This window comes from Anabrus simplex, chromosome 1, assembly GCF_040414725.1.
Source record: "Anabrus simplex isolate iqAnaSimp1 chromosome 1, ASM4041472v1, whole genome shotgun sequence".
Classification (NCBI taxonomy): domain Eukaryota; kingdom Metazoa; phylum Arthropoda; class Insecta; order Orthoptera; family Tettigoniidae; genus Anabrus; species Anabrus simplex.
In genome coordinates this window covers 1794855836-1794874140 of record NC_090265.1, presented here as the reverse complement: position 1 = coordinate 1794874140, position 18305 = coordinate 1794855836, and the positions used below count along the sequence as shown (strand labels likewise).

The 18305-nt window shown below is 41.0% G+C and overlaps 1 protein-coding gene across 1 annotated transcript in view; it reads left to right on the top strand.

The window, feature by feature from the left end:
• Window positions 1-1040: 1040 nt before the first annotated feature.
• The window catches only part of LOC136882913 (enhancer of split mgamma protein), a 44901-nt gene continuing 27636 nt past the window's right edge, over window positions 1041-18305 (top strand). The window contains exon 1 of the mRNA XM_067155159.2: window positions 1041-1100. Within this exon, the coding sequence (XP_067011260.1) occupies window positions 1086-1100 (15 nt within the window). The 5' untranslated portion in view covers window positions 1041-1085. The remainder of the gene's footprint in view (window positions 1101-18305) is intronic.

The window sequence follows — 18305 nt, the reverse complement described above, 5'->3', positions numbered from 1 at the left end:
AAGTTGTGTGTGAATTTGTATATGATGATACTGGATTTAGAATGTTAAACTAGTAATATTTCTTGCAACATTTTGTTTTCATGGAATTGCTTTTTATACTGTTGTTGTTGGGTAATTATGTTTTAACGTTACTTTATTATAACACAGCCAACGGCCGTAGCCGTGTTGAAACACCGGATCCCGTGAGATCTCCGAAGTTAAGCAACATTGGGCATGGTCAGGAGTTGGATGGGTTGCCACGGGCTGTTGGTGGGGGGATAAGGGAATGCAGGAGCGGAAAGGAACTGGCCACCCTACCGCACGTAAACTCCGGCTCAGGAACACCTCTGCGGAGGTTCGGACCTGCCTTCGGGCAGAATAACCCTTACCTTACCTATTATAACACAGGGATATTTGCCAATTGCGATATATTTGTCAATCATAATAATCCTCCCCAGGTACGCAGTAACCATTCAGGTTTATATCAACATGTTTTCTAATGTTAAAAACAATTTAATATATTCATTTCGTCATTTTCTTGAATTTCAACTGGAAAATATAGAAAATTCAGCAGGTGATACGTTGATATTTCGTTATCTGATTCTCCATTCGAAAGTATCACTTAGAATTTAATACGTTCCAGAATGATAATAATAACATTAATTCTAAATTAAATTTTAAAACGCGCAGTTCTTAGCTTTAAAATGCTGAAGTCTACCATCTCCAAAATTAATATTAATAATTCCCATTAATCAAAATGATTCCGGTCACTTTTGAGAATCTGACACCCCGATCGCGGCGCGAGGTTGAAGCTAGTGGAGTAATGCGGAGTCGTGTATTGTAATGCAGTAAGTGAGGGGTGGGGGCAGTAGGCCGCGTGTCGGGCCCGTGTGCGTCCCGTGTCAGGCAGCACTCCTGTGTACTACAGGTGGTTGTGTGGGAACGCGCAGTTCCTCGTAGTTCCCACGGCTCGACTACACCTGGTCACTGCGGAGGGGAGGGGAGCAAGGTTATATATAGCTCCCCCCTCTCCGCAGCCGGCACTCAGTACCATGCTGGCGCCTGTGCCGTACGCGGGACACGCGGCTTTGTCGGTGTCGCGTACCATGCAGTACAAGAAGGTAAGATCTTCCGCGTCACACTCATATTCTCATGGCTAGAAACTACAGTTACATTTCATCAATTTATACGAAACGAATTAAACAACAATCATGGTTGCAGTGTTATCTGGCTGCTGGATCACGATCATAGCCATGAAACTTCCAGTTAAACATGGAATTTACTTCTTTTCTTTCAAAATTCCCTCATGCCTTCGCTGGGATTCGAATGACACCCCCCTTGTTGAAAAGCCAATGGCTGTCACGCCTCCCGATTTACATAACATAATGTGACAATATAACAGTGTATTATTATTATTATTATTATTATTATTATTATTATTATTATTATTATTATTATTATTATTATTATTTGTAGTGACAAGTTCGATCGCCATGCCTGTCCATGCTCGGTGGAGGGATATGTTTTGTAGTTTTATTTTCAGGAGCTTCGGAAAGTGTGGTCAACATCTCCATAGCTATACTTTGTGCGTGTGAAATCCTTCTGATAACTTGTGGATGTGCGGGGTCCTTAATGCCGTGTGTATTTGTTATTAATTTAGACAGTGATCGGGGCGAAGACGTCTGACTGCGTACAATAACGATTAGCTACCGTCCTCGGTTCGATTCCCGGTACTGCCAGAAATTTGAGAATGGCAGGAGGACTGGTGTATGGTTACATTGTTGGGGGCGTGCCTGACCACCTTGAGGTGAGTGCTCATAGCTTAGGTAAATGAAATGGCGTATGACTTCTAGTGCCGGGAGTATCCGAGGACATTTTCGGCTCGCCAGATGCAGGTCTTTTGATTTGACTCTCGTAGGCGACCTGCGCACCATGATACGCAGCTCCCGTGCCAGCGAAATTAACCAATGATGTTTAAAATTCCCGACCCTGCCGGGAATCGAAGCCGGGTTCTCTGTGACCAAAGGACAGCACGCTAACCATTTAGTCATGGAGCCGTACATAGTTTAGGTAAAATAGCGCCACTCTTCTTGGACTGGAAAGCCATAGGATGGTAAAGAATGGGTTTCGAGCCCATTCCTAGTCTCACTTATTCTTTCAAGGCTGATTTGTCTAACATACCGTATTGCGCCAAATGGGTGAGAAGTCGCTATAATAACCCTGGTAATGGGCGGAAAGTATTTTAGCAGAGAAGTGACATGTCTGTTGAAGACTTAATTTAAAAACTTTAAATTATTTAAAACAGTTCTTGTTGTTGTTTAAAGGAGCCTAACATCTAGGTCATCGGCCTAAAACATTTCTAATATCAATGTTTCCGAAACATGGCACCAGGCAATTTAGGCTTATCAGTATCATACACAACGTCTGGTTCTTTCTCACAATATCGGGAAGTATTTTCACAGATTTCATAAACCTTGCACACGGGGTATAACTTCAGTCATCCAGTATCATGTGTGAATAATAATAATAATAATAATAATAATAATAATAATAATAATAATAATAATAATAATAATAATAATAATAATAATAATATCCGGCTCCTCGAGTGAATGGTGAACGTATTGGTCTTCGGTTCATGGGGTCCTGAGTTCAGTTTCCGGCCCTGGGCTCTAGTTATCCTTCTTAATTTACATACAACGCCACATCGTCAACCACCACAGAAACATGCAATCGTGAACACATCCCTCCAGATAGGGTTTGCGTCGCGAAGGGTATTGGGCAATAATAGTCTAATAATAATAATTGTTGCTGTTATTTGACGTCCTTCCATGTACTACAAATGTTAACTTTCAAAAGTACTTTAACATGCAGGAATCCAACTACATGGATTTAAGGGAAATAAATGCCGTCAAATGCTGGGATCGAACCGACATTGCTGGGAAGAAGGAGCCAACGTCTAAGAGATTACGTGACTGCAATCGGTCACATGCGCAGTGTCTGCAAATATACAATAATCAGATGTGTACGGTCGGGGGTGTAGCCATGGTGGGGAGGGGGTGTTACTGGGGGGTTAGAGACCCTCCCCCCATCCAATTTTTATAAATCAAAATAAACAGAAACTGGGGGAACATTCACAGAGTCATGACAAACAGATTCTATTTTTTATGAAGCCTGGAAAGTTGGATTTTAGATTCTAATCTGAACATACCATTCGCTGTAAAACTATTATTGTAACATTGTCTACTGTAGCGGTACTGTGCCCTTGCATGCGTGCATAAGCACCTTCATTATGTTGTATCATCATTTTGTAACTATAAACACCTCTCCCCCACCTGTCGATCGATCCTGCCTACGCAACTGCGTACGATATAGACCTACTTCTCTTATAAGTTGCAATGATTCGACAAGGACGTACTAGATTTAAGAAATGTATTTTCCCGCCATTTCTGTCAGTTGCATGTCATGTATTATTTCGTACAAAATCCCCCTCACTTAGTGATGACACTAATAGTTCGTTGTGGGACCAATGACCTTGTTTGTTACCCCTTCAATAATAATAATAATAATAATAATAATAATAATAATAATAATAATAATAATAATAATAATAATAATAATAATAATAATAATAATAATAATAATAATAATAATGTCCGTCCCCGTGGTGTAGTGGTTAGCATGATTAGCTGCCACCCCCGGAGCCCGGCTTCGATTCCCGGCTCTGCCACGAAATTTGAAAAGTGGTACGAGGACTGACACGCCTCACTCAGAGCGGGTTCGATTTCCACCTCACCATCCTCAAAGTGCTTTTCCGTGGTTTCTCCACCAGGCAAATGCTGGGATGGAACCTAACTTAAGGCCACGGCCGCTTCCTTCCCTCTTCTTTGTTTGTCCCTTCAATCTTCCCATCCTCCTACAAGGCCCCTGTTCAGCATAGCAGATAAGGCCGCCAGGGCGAAGTTCTGGTCCTCCTCCCCAGTTGGCTGAGTCCGAGGGAAAAACCAACACTGGAGGGTAAACAGATTAAGAAAGAAGAGTAAGGAGAATAATAATAATAATAATAATAATAATAATAATAATAATAATAATAATAATAATAATAATAATAATAATAATTGTTTTACATCCAAATTTCTACATTTTTACCGTTTTCTGATACGCCGAGGTGCCGGAATTTAGACCCGTATGAGTTCTTTCACGTGCCAGTAAATCTACCGACACGAAGCTAACGTATTCGAGCATCTTCAAATACCACCGGACTGAGCCAGGATCGAACCTGCTAACCTGGGGTCCGAAGGCCAGCGCCTCAACCGTCTGAGCCAGTCGCCCGGCCTTTAGATATAAGAAAAGCATGTATTATCTATTGTTTAGGTATCTGTGAAGAACATGAAGTGAAAGTCAATGAAAGGTGTAGAAAATTAAATTCATGGCACACAAATGACAGTCACCTGGAAGTCAGAAGACATAAGTCGCAATCTTATGTTAAGAGAAGAATGGAGCTTAAGTATTTCGATTTTCTCGCGATCGTTTCCAGACTGAAGGGAAATATATTGTTATATTTCTTGTCAAATAATAATTTCTTGCCGTTAATTGAGGTAACATCGTGATGACGGGATGACTTCAACACATGCTTTCTTCTTGTTAAGCCATTTACCCTCCAGGATTGGCTTTTCCCTCGTCTCAGCGACGCATCCCACCTCCTCCGCCTCAAGGACAGTGTCCTGGCGCTTGAGACTTTGGGTAGGGTATACAATTGGGGAGAAGGATCACTACCGCGCCCAGGTGGCCTCACGTGCTATGCTGAACAGGGACTTTGTGGGAGAATGGGTAGATTGGAAGGGATAGACAAGGAAGAGGGACGGAAGCGGCCGTGGCCTTAAGTTAGGTACCATCCCGGCATTTGCCTGGAGGAGAAACCACGGAAAAGCACTTTGAGGATGGTGAGGTGGAAATCGAACCCGCTCTGAGTGAGGCGTGTCAGTCCTCGTACCACTTTTCAAATTTCGTGGCAGAGCCGGGAATCGAACCCGTGCGTCCAGGGTTGGCAGCTAATCGCAGTACACCTCACAGGATCTCAACACGCATATGCACTAATTAACTGTAATATGAATTACTAATTTTCCCTCCGCGCACCCGCGCACACTTTGTTATTCTAATTATGTACTTAACGGGAGTGGAAAAGGTCTATCTTAGCAATGTTAATTTGACAGTAAAGATATCCCAACATCGCAGGAACTGTTAAGGTTATAGTTTTAAAATTTTTACCACTGACAATTACAACCTTCCCCTAGGTACTAAACAAGAATGAAATGGATTGAGTGAACAGCTGTACATTTATTAATTCTTTTAATGTTCCATTTTTAACGAAATCAATGTCATTAAAAATAGCTCTAAATTAGAAACCAATCAAGCGAAATACTTTTTTCTGGTTTAGTAGCTGCATTAAATCATAGAATATCTATCTATCTTAATCTGTTTACCCTCCAGGGTTGGCTTTTCCCTCGGACTCAGCGAGGGATCCCACCTCTACCGCCTCAAGGGCAGTGTCTTGGAGCGTCAGATATTGGGTCGGGGGATACAAGTGGGGAGAAGGACCAGTACCTCACCCAGGCGGCCTCACCTGCTATGCTGAACAGGGGCCTTGTGGAGATGTGGTAAGATTGGATGGGATAGGCAAGGAAGAGGGAAGGAAGCGGCCGTGGCCTTAAGTTAGGTACCATCCCGGCATTCGCCTGGAGGAGAAGTGGGAAACCACGGTAAACCACTTCCAGGATGGCTGAGGTGGGAATCGAACCCACCTCTACTCAGTTGACCTGCCGAGGCTGAGTGGATCCCGTTCCAGTCCTCGTACCACTTTTCAAATTTCGTGGCAGAGCCGGGAATCGAACCCGGGCCTCCGGGGGCCGCAGCCAATCACAGTAACTACTACACCACAGAGGCGGACTAAATCATAGAATAGCTCTGAAAAATATGATCTCATTAGCTTCTACACCTCATGAGGTAATTGATCAGACATGTGAAAATAAGTCAATTTTTAGAAACTGAGTTCAAAGTAAGACACAAAAACAGCCTGGTCTATCTGAGTGATTGTTATGACACATCATTCTGGAACAGATTAGTTAAAACCACTGCCTTCTAGATCAAACAGTTAAAACATGCCCGTACATTCTAAAATATGTTTTTAAAATATTTACGGGCAGCGTATCAAAATAAATTATACATTATTTCATTCAGGAGAGTCCAAATAACGTTATTATTCTGTTTTATTAATTCAATAATGTTATGAGCCAACGTTTGAAGAAAGTCATTTTAAAAAAGAAATTGCTTTCCTCCCTTTAACAGGAAAAGACCGTAAGATCATGCTGTGTCAGAACAACACTACCTGTCGGTGAGATGCGATACTCTTACCAGAATGTTTAATGCTGTGTGGACTTTAAACGTACCTAATAACTTGGAACTATTGAATGTTAAGGAACAGATAACAGCTCCTACCTAAAGTCGCACACATAACAAACACACTTTCTGTCCTTTAACCTTTTCATTCCAAAGTTCTTTTTAGCCTTTTGCATGGCCCACACCAGACATTTGTTGAAATAGGCTAATGATACTTTGTACTGAACAGCCATAGAACGACAAGATTACCAACAGGATAGCTGTGAAAGGAAAACAAAAGGCACATACATATCTTCAAAATACGGTGAGGAGATTTAAGAATCTTCCGTCGTCTGAACACAGCTACAGCGACAGACTGAACTCGGAACAGCGCATTGTTCGAAATCCGAGTTAACTCGTGTTTGGTACAGTGCGAGAATTCTTGACATCAGAGTTCACTCGGGCATGGGATGAGATGGGAAACTCCTTTTGTGGGAAATGCCTACTTATTCAGAGGTGCATTTTGAAGAAAAACTGTTCAGAGCTATTGACTTTTTTGTCTTGAAAATGAATTTTGTAAACTACCCTTTGTTTATTGTTTGCGGGGATATATACAGTAGTCTACAATAGCGAACGGCCGTAGCCGTGTTGAAACACCGGATCCCGTGAGATCTCCGAAGTTAAGCAACATTGGGCGTGGTCAGGAGTTGGATGGGTTGCCACGCGCTGTTGTTGGTGGGTAAGGGAATGGAGGAGCGGAAAGGAACTGACCACCCTACCGCACGTAAACTCCGGCTCAGGATCACCTCTGTGGAGGTTCGGACCTGCCTTCGGGCAGAATAATCCTTACCTATACAGTACAATGATGGAATATTGTGTGTGTGTGTGTGTGTGTGTGTGTGTTTGGGAAGAACCATATGTAGCTGAGGTACATTTCTAGCCGCCATAGAGCAAACAAGCTTCCGTGACTCAAGCGGCAGTGGGTCAGACTCTCACCGCTGGGTTCCGTGGTTCAAATCCCGGTCAATCAATGTGAGATTTGTGCTGGACAAAGCGGAGATAGGGCGGGTTTTTCTCCGGGTACTCCGGTTTTCCCTGTCACCTATCATTCCAGCAACACTCTCCAATATCATTTCATTTCATCTGTCAGTCATTAATCATTACCCCAGAGGAGTGCGACAGGCCTCGGCAGCCGGCACAATTCCTATCCTCGCAGCTAGATGGGGCTTCTTTCATTCCATTCCTGACGTGGGCGAAATACTGGAAACAGGCTGTGGATTTTATTATTATTATTATTATTATTATTATTATTATTATTATTATTATTGTTATTATTATTATTATTATTATTATTATTATTATTATTATTATTATTATTATCATCAGCACAACCACTCTACAGATCTCACAGTAAAATAAGATATGATTCAAATTCTTCTTATGCAGCCGGGCTGAGTGACTCACATGGTTGAGGCGCTAGCCTTCGGACTCCAACTTGGCAGGTTCGACCCTGGCTCAGTCCGGTGTTATTTGAAGGTACTCAAATACGTTAGCCTCCTGTCGGTAGATTTACTGGCACGTACAATAACTTCTGCGGACAAAATTTCGGCACCTCGCGGTCTCCGAAAACCGTCTAAAGTAGTTAGTGGGACGTGAAAATAATAGCATTATTTTTATTAGTGTACTCATACGAGACTGATGATCCTCCCTGTTTGTGTTGTCTATCCTTGAACTGAGAATTCATCAGTTGCTTTAGACGGCGGGTGACATACAATGCCAATGTTTGATTATAATAGTCTCAATGTCATGCATGGCATTGGCCTCCTTCAAGGTACTGCTGTTTGTTCTACTGTCCTGATACTTTACACTTTTGATTATGCTTGTTGTATCCTTCAGCGTCCGGCTCCTCGGCTGAATGCTCAGCGTAGGGAACTTCGGTTCATAGGCCTCTGGGTTCGATTGCAATTCGCGTCGTGGAGTTTAATCGCGTTTGGTTAATACCTTTTCCGTGGGGGATCTCGTCTACACACAACATATCGCAATACTGAGCATATCCCTTCATATATGATTGGTATCTGGCGGCAAAAAAAGTGTTTGATCCACAATATGCCGAACCCAAATAATTGGGAAAAAGGTCAAGAATTAATAATTGAAGAGGTCGATGTAAAAAAGGCACATAGACCTATGGGCGTGTTTTACGCAGAATATATGGGGTTTTCCGCAATTTTCTCTAGTTCATAATGGCGAAAGGGTCAGCGGGATGTGATGTTGCACCTGTTTAAAGTTTGGTCACAGCAACCTGCGACTTATCACACAGTACATTGGCCGGAAAGAAGTGAGTGCCGCAGAAACTCTTCTCCATTTTTGATGTAAGTGTCAGCCTGGGATGAGTTTTTATCTGCACTCTTTTCGGAGAAAGCAGTATCCAGAAATAATGTCTCATTCTCCAGAATGCAGTATGTGATCACAAACACAATGACAGAGAGACACCTTCACTCTAAATTTAAGCCCTTTTCGTATTTGGAAAAATCCTTACAGACATGAAAACTTCCCCATTGAAAATACCACTCCCCGAGACATCAATCCCCCCCCCCCAAACAAATTGCAGGATATAAGAAGCCTGAACAAGACGATGTTGCGTTTACTGAGGAGATGATAAATCAAGACTGAACAGAAAATTATATTCTCTGCCAATACTGATCCATAGAAGCCACTTAATTTTTCCACAAACTCAATCTTTGATATTAATATTGGATTACATTTATTTTAAAGCACTGTATATTGAATTTTACCACCGAAAATACTGTTTGCTTAAAAAAAGGCTCATCATATTGATTTAAAAGTTCTTATTTATTTAATTCATGAGACATTTAAGTAATATTTTACATGAATTACTCATATCTCAATTAAATATTGTAAATAATAACAAACACTACAATATGGGAAAAAATAAACACCGAAGAAAAACAAAGACAAATATTACATTTCCTTTTTTCTCCAAAACGAGTTTTCACTTATGTGCCCTTTTTACGTCGACCGGCTCAATTGTTTTCGTTTCTGCATTAAGTTTGTAAACCTCTCCGATAATTTGAAATTTACCCCGTAATAACAGATATAGGACAAATATATAGGGTTGTGGGGAAACAACGTAAACCAGCTTCATGAGCGCTAGAGGGTTGGTCACACTGACAAATAATGTCAAACAATATAATTCGACATCTCGCACTGTTGAAGTTAGCCAATCAGGTGACATGGCGGGCGAATGGCATAAGACCGCTATGAGGGGACTTCGCCATCGGAGGGGTTTGACAACCGGCGGTGCGGTCCTTTGCTAAGCCACGTGCAAGTTTATCTGTCTATATACAATACAAAATATCCGCAAGATAGCAAACAAATCTACAAATTTTTACATATCTGCGTAAAGCTAATACATTGAGGATTATTATAGTGACACGAAATTCTATATATGAGTCGACTAGAAAATGTACAGTCTGTTCAAAGAGTGTAATTCATGAATTGAATATAATAACAAAACTTTCGCTCATATGTACACAAAGGTAGAACATGTCACAAACAAACGGAGATATACAAAATTTTCAATAATGTATCTGTAATGCATTAGCAAAAGTTTCACCTGACTGAGAGGTACATTCTTCAGAATATTAGCGAAAATCTATTGGCATGCAATCATTTGAGGCGTGGCCTTAGAGCACGTTGTTTGATGCAAACAAACAGCCGATAAACATTCCAAATCTGTCTCTGAATCTGTGAGTTCATTGTCAATAACCGCAAAGTCAGTTGCGTCACTTTCATCTTCCAACACTACCTCATTACTGTCCGACTCGTTGGCTGAATGGTCAGCGTACTGGCCTTCGGTTCAGAGGGTCCCGGGTTCGATTCCCGGTCGGGTCGGGGATTTTAACCTTCATTGGTTAATTCCAATGGCCTGGGGGCTGGGTGTTTGTGCTGTCCCCAACATCCCTGCAACTCACATACAACACATTACACTATCCTCCATCACCATAACACGCAGTTACCTACACATGGCAGATGCCGCCCACCCTCATCGGAGGGTCTGCCTTATAAGGGCTGCACTCGGCTAGAAATGGCCACACGAAATTATTATTACCTCATTACTAACTTTCCGTAATGAAGTGAAAATGCCATATTTAGACACACACTGTACTATAAACAATCGCATAACAATATATGAACAGAAGTGAAAGTGAAAGTCCACAGCCTCTTTCCAGTCATTCGACCTATCTAGCCCCTATCTAGCGGCGAGGATAGGAATTGTGCCGGCTGCCGAAGCCTGTCGCACATATGCAGAAGTAAATAACTCAAACCGAAGGGAAAATTACGAAATAAAATCAAATAGAATAGGAACCCAGAGCCCGTGAAGGTTTGTTTACAAACACTACAGAAACGGCGTTCAAACAGATGGTCGGAAAATTGCACTCATTTAGTTTTGAGATAATGCGCCCACAAACGTTGTAAATACGAATGAAACTGAACTCACGGCTGGTATATACTGTCATGACATATGTTGAAGAAATTACGACAAGAAATACGAACATGTCGAATATTCGACCGTTGCCAGTTCTAGGCTTAACAACATCGCCTCTGAAAGCCCATTTGGATTCGCCCGCGAAGTGATCTCATTAGCTAATTTGAGTAGCTGAAAAGATGACAACGTTGCAAGTTATTAAATTATTTCTTTGAAATTATTTATCGCCATGACCAACCCTCTGACGCTGAAACACGTGGTTGACGTTGTTTCCAACAGCAAAAAAACTGCCTAGAAATGTTGTTTATTTATTTATTTATTTATTTATTTATTTATTCGTGTCAGGACCACAATATAGATTACAGATGCATATTACAAAATTATATAAAATACATGAAAGTACTATATTTACAAAATATCGGCCCGGAATTTGGCCACGTTAAAAGCACTGATACTGGCCTGTGCTAGATTAAGTTCTGTGCATTTAACAGGTTATAGAGGGCAATTAATAAGGTGTATTTTGTCCGTTGTACCACGCCGCATTCACACAGGGTCTGATCGCCCTTCAGGAGGCCACATTTCTTCATATTGTCCTTGGATCTTCCAACGCGTGCTCTTAGTCTGTTCAGTGCTTTCCATGTAGTCCAGGTTTCTTCACAACCAGCGGGAAGCTTTTCCTCCAATTTTAAGCATTCTAGATGAAAAGGGATCTTCTGATACCAGAGTAGAAGTTTGGTCTTCCTTGCATCTGCGCTAGCTGGGGACGAGGAGTGCACAAAAGTGTTCCTGGACTTCAGTCGGGTTGGTGGTAGTTTGTGTCCATGTAGGGGCTGGGCTGAACTGGTAGAAGCCCTTAACCTCTCCACATTTGCAGCTACTTCGCGTCTGATCTCAGGAAGGGCAATTTCTGCAAGGGAGTACAGTTTGTCTGTTGGTGTTGGTTTCAGACATCCTGTAATATGTCTGCATATTTCATTGAGGGCGACATCGACCGTTTTTGGCATGTGTAGATTTATACCGAACTGGACTAGCATACTTCCCTGCAGAGTAACAAAGTTCCATGGCTGATGTCCTTACCGTATGAGGGCGGGCGCTCCACTTTGAACCTGTCACTTTACAGAGCAGGGAGTTTCGAGAGGAGACCTTTGCCTTGATGTTTGAACAGTGCTCCCTGTAAGTTAGGGAACGATCCAAAGTAACACTCAAGTATTTCGGTGTGTAATTATGTTCTAAAACTTTGTCCTGCCACTTCACTTGTAGCTTCCTTGAGGCTCGCTTGTTCTTCAGATGGTAGTGAGCCCAACAAATACGACATTTAAGTGAAAATTGGTAAAATAACTAAATGTCGAGATTCAAAAATGTCTTAAAGTATTCTGTTTGGCATGAAACATACAATTACTAAAGCGGTGAATTTTTGTTTTAGTGAGCGAAATGTCCCTGAGGTTAGGGACGCGGAGCTGTGACCTTGCATTTGGGAGACAGTGGGTTCGAACCCCACAGTTGGAAGCCCTGAAGATGGCTTTCCATGCTTTCCTATTTTCACACCAGTCAAAAGCTGAGGCTCTACCTTAACTAAAGTCACCGCCGCTTCCCTGCTTCTCAGAAAACCTTCGATGTGTCAGTGTGACGTTAAAGCAACAACTGAAAATACTTTATTATTATTATTATTATTATTATTATTATTATTATTATTATTATTATTATTATTATTATTATTATTATTCTTTTTTAATCCGTTTTTCCTCCAGGGTTTGTTTTTCCCTCGGACTCAGCGAGGGATCCCACCCCTACCGCCTCAAGGGCAGCGTCCTGGAGTGCGAGACTTTGGATCGGGGGTTACAACTGGAAAGCAGGACCAGTACCGCGCCCAGGCGGCCTCACCTATTATGCTGAACAGGAGCCTTGTGCGGGTTGGAGAGATTGGAAGGGACAGACAAAGGAGAGGGAAGGAAGCGGCCGCGGCCTTAAGTTAGGTACAATTGCGGCATTTGCCTGGAGAAGAAGTGGGAAACCACGGAAAACCACTCGAGGATGGCTGACGTGGAATCGAACCTCCCATTTACTCAGCTGACCTACCGAGGCTGAGTGGTCCCTGTTCCAGCCCTCGTACCGCTTTTTAAATTTCGCAATAGAACCCGGGCCTCCGGGGGTGGAAACTAATCACGCTAATCCCTACACCACAGAGGCGGACAATAAATGTTTCACGAGAAAAATATGAAATTTAATCAAAATCCTAGCCCTAGTTATAGGGTGTTCCTAGTGTCATGTAGTCGGGCTCAATGGTCTTGAGGTTCCCGACTTCGATTTCTGGCCAGGTCGGGGATTTCATTCGCTTCTGATTAATTTTTCTGGCTCGGGGACGGGTGTTTAACAATTCGTGTTTCACGTCGCGTTGACACAGATGGGTTTTATGGCGACGTTGGTACAGGAAAAGATTACGAGTGGAAAATAAGCGACCGTGGCCTTAACTAAGGTACAGCCCCAGCATATGCCTGGTATGAAAATGGGAAACCATCTTCATGGCTGGCGACATAGGGGCTCGAACCCACTATCTCCCGAGTGCAAGGTCACAGCTGCACGGCCGACTCACTCGATTGTGTTTGTGTTTCTCTCAACACAACACACCACCACGGTAATCACATTGCGTCAGCAAGGGCGTCCGGTCGTATAACAGGGTTAAATCCATGTATGTGTGACGCCACAGGTGTGGAAAAACCGGTAGAAGAAGAGGAATGTTTATTGCGTTTCTTATATCTCAGGCTACGAAGATGCGTCTTATGAAACACAATTATACAATAAAATATATACACTACAGTAATATAAATAGTATGCGTATAATCAGAGCTTCTCTTGTGGCGGTACAAACCGCCAAGTTTTTTCGAATGAAACAAAAGCTACAGTTGTAGGCGCAACTCACTGTTGAAAACATCCCAGGGATATGAGCTACGAATTTTAGGTAAATCAAATATAATAAATTATGAGAAAATATTGTATATTTATTCCTAAAAATTACAATCCTTTACTTAATCATCGTCATCCGCGAATTAGATGAGTAGTGTGCCTTTTCTACCACTACGAGCGCTAGTGTGAGTCAATGCATTGTTTGACTTAAGTACCACTTCGTGCGCTAATGTGAGTCAATGCATTGTTTCATTTAAGCACCGCTACGGGCGCTAATGTGAGTCAATGCATTGTTTCACTTAAGGACCACTACGGGCGCTAATGTGAGTCAATGCATTGTTTCACTTAAGTACCGCTACGGGCGCTAATGTGAGTCAATGCATTGTTTCACTTAAGTACCACTTCGTGCGCTAATGTGAGTGAATGCATTGTTTCACTTAAGTACCACTTCGTGCGCTAATGTGAGTCAATGCATTGTTTCATTTAAGCACCGCTACGGGCGCTAATGTGAGTCAATGCATTGTTTCACTTAAGGACCACTACGTGCGCTAATATGAGTCATGCAGAGTTTCACTTAAGCCCTTATAACTATATTCCGTGAGGATATTCTTCAAAAATCAAAATGCGCCTGAGGGTATTGTAACAAAGAACACATCACAGAAAGACTTATGCAATTGAGTTAATTTGCCTATGATTTGATTCGAAAAGGAAACGAGTGAAGGAACAAAAGCGAATTTAGGCTGATTTTTTTTGGAACTGCATTCTGGCCGTAAATGTTTTTCCAAATTCTTTTTTTTTTTAGATTTACAGAGCTATCCAAGACTCACTTTGAAACATTTCCGAAACCTTTAGCACTTCAACGTACGACACACCTGACTAAATTGCTTGTATTTACGTTTTTCGTGGTATGGCAACCGCTACTTTGTCTGCTAAGAAATGACCTGGATATTATTCCGAACATTCCCTATGAAGTGTTGGCTAAAAATCAAACTTGTTTGTCCGCAGTTGTTACGTTTCTGTAGATATAATGCGTACAAGCACTTTTCGGGTTTCTCTAAACTGCCGTTCTAAAATTATCATTCTTGTCCTTTTTAACCGTTTCGTGAGATCAGTTCAGAAGAATAAAGATATAATCTTCGCCTTGCTCTTTATTGTAGTTGAACTGGATTTTAATAGAGTAGAGGGTTGGTTTTTTCATCCTCCAACAAACAAACAAACTTGTCAAGAACAATCTAACGATATCCATATTGCAACTAGTGCTGTTAGTACCAACACGCAGGGTTTTTGGATTTAACTGCATAATAATTTGAAAAACCACTTGTTTTGTGCTTCTGAGAAAAGCGAATACATAGTTATTTAGTAGGAGCCAGGTGTGCGCGGGTTCACAAGTTTGAGAAATGAAATAAATGAAATAACTAAATATTTTTGTACTCGTGCGCAATAAGAGAATGTAACATAGAACTTGCCAATCTGTCAAACACACGAATGTCAATTTAAATCATAACACTATAAACATACCTCTAAAAAGATACACACTATTATACAAATAATGACATGTTTCATTCTAATGAACTTCGTCAGATTCTATCAAAGCACTTGAAACATGCTTTTATATGTACTGTACAGTATTTTTTACGTTGCGTAAACTTGTCAATGATAGAGAGTTAGCTGATGATATGAAAAAGTATTAGCAAATAATGATTGCAGGTGTATTCAGCCATACCGAATTAACATAATGAAATACTTCTGTAGGCTACTTACCTAGATTGACGAAGCTTAGTCCGTTGTCTCCAAACAGTGTATCCTCACATAATCATTATATGTTGATACTTGTTCGTATTATCACCAAACTCTCTATCATTGACAAGTTTACTGAGCGCAAACAATACTGTACATATATACGCATGATTTAAGTGATTTGATAGAATCTGACGATGTTCTTGTAGAACGAAACATGGCATTCTTTGGATAATAGTGTGTATATATTAAAGTCATTTTTATAGTCTTTGACATTTTTGTGTGTTTGGCAGACTGGAAAGTTTTTATCTTACATTTTACTAAGTCGACAGTGGAAAGTATGGCTTCAGAAAGCATGAGGATTGTTTTGAAGTATCTCCCGACCATGTGAACAGTAAAACAAGTGAATATCAAGGAAACATCGCAAGTAGCGACAGATTTACTGCAGTTCGAGAGGGAAACAAGTCTGATCATGATGGGCCTGATTGTTGAACATTAACACAGAAAGTGACTTCTTGCAGAGAAACGAGTGAATTTAGTGAAAAGATTTCACAAGTTTAGTAATAGACAAACGGATGGGAGTGAAAATTTCTTCAGAGTCGACCAGTAGTAAAATCGTACCTTTGAAAGAGAAGGAGGCGGTTACATCTGGAGATATGAACAAAGTGTGACATTCAGTTTACGAAGAAGTTCGATTGAGTACCACTACATTTTTTCTTAGGGAAAAAAGCACTGCATATAATCATTAGTTATACATCACATTTCTAATGTCACCAAAATTAATTTACTTGATTTACTTTTGCAAATTTGTATTCTCATTTATGCAGTGGTCTAGAACTTAATATGAGTTTTGTTATACTTGTGATATCTAATTTCTATAGTTTTAATAACCTAAATAGCCTCCGGTTCTAAGTCGTAGTAGTTCGTTTCCCGAAGATGGTAAGATTCTGGAGCTATTCCGCAACTCATTTCTAGTGTGTGGTCGTTTGTTGAGGACTAATGAGATCTACGTGTTAACATGTACCTGTTTTGCCGTGAAGTTATTTCAGGGTCATATGCAAATAGGCACGCGAAAATTAGTCCTGTCGGACACGTGTTATGTTGGAGTCACGAAAAGAGGGCGATGCTGGAGGAAGTGACCTAATAAATCTGGAGCCAGTGTACATAAACACGACATTTGTGCCAACTTTGGTTTTTTCCATTATTTTAAAAATCTTCGTTGAAGCTCTAATTGCCACGAAAGAGGTCTGAAGTACGTGCTAGTCTAATACAAAGAGTCCTTCTACATCCATCACTTTACAGCTTAAAATGTATACACGTTTCAAGGCTGTCGGACATATTATATGAGTTCCATTCTGGCAAGACCTCTTGCTGCAGTGTCGGGTTCGAATTCACTGCAGTCATATATTATCCCAAGTTCTCTGGCTCCATGATCGAGTGGTCAGCAACTTCGCTTTTGTTCCTCCGGGGGCCGCTTTCTATCGCAATCGTAGACGGTTAAGCATAATTCCTTTCGACTGCGGACGGGTTTTTTGTGCTATCCCCAACATTCCTTCAAGGTATATATCACAGTAACGTGCAGATTCCAATATTCAGTCCATGCGCTGGCGACCACGGTTCTTCTAGCTGAGGCTGGGATTTCTTCCATTTACTTATGAGAGGCTCCCAATTTTCATCTTTCCTATCCGACCTTCCTTGGTCAACATTTACTTTCTTCCGATCTCTACGGTACCGTATGAGGTTTACGAGGTGTATTGAGTCTTTAATTTCACTGACCTTGGTGACTTTTGCCTTTCATTTTACCGATAACTGCTTTTTCCTAGTGTCACACCTCTTACTCTCTGATTACTGTGGTTGTCCAGTTGTACTTGCTCTTAAAATAATAACAGTAATAATAATGTAGAAGATGCCAAGAGCATACGGTATAACTAGGAATATCTACAACAAAAAGTGTTTATCTAAAAACCTCAAAATACAACGCTACAGCACAGTAGTCAGACGGGAAAGCCTATACAAGAGTGAATGTCTGGTGCTGAATAACTTAGAAGTACTGGAAAGGAAAATTATACGGAAAATACTCGACCCGCTAAGAACTACAGAACTCTGGAAATCAAGAAGTAATGATGAAATGTACCGGAACAAGGAAAACATAACAGAAACAATGCGGAAGAGGCGATTGATATCTTCTGGACATTTATACAGAATGGATGACAACAGATTAGCGAAACGGATCTTCAAATATCTTCGGAACATGAAGTCAACAACAACCTGGATTCATGAAGTCGATTTGGAAAGAAACATTATAAGGGAAGAACCAGCAAGAGAGAGAGAAATTTTTATAAAGAAAGTGTTAAAAAGGGAAGGATTCCAAGGTGGGGAGGGAAAGAAAAAAGGCTCAGAATGGTGTGAGAGCACACGAAGGGGTATTGGAGGAGGAAGGAGGAATATGAAAGGATCAAGCATTGAAATTGTCTTGTGTTCCCTAGAAGACCCTAACGGAGAAATAATAATAATAATAATAATAATAATAATAATAATAATAATAATAATAATAATAATAATAATAATAATAATAATAATCACCATCATGTTCCGCAGCTTATGCCCGCACGTACTGAGAAATGAAAGAAATTTAAGGTGGCATGTTTTTCCTGACATCATGGGAATTTCAGCTGAAACTCCCACCCCAGCTACACCAGGAATCAAACCACGGTCACCAGGATGACAGGCTGCTCCCCAATAATAAGAATAATGTATTGCCTAAACATCGTCACTTGGCAAAAGAATCCTAGGGACTATTTCGGAG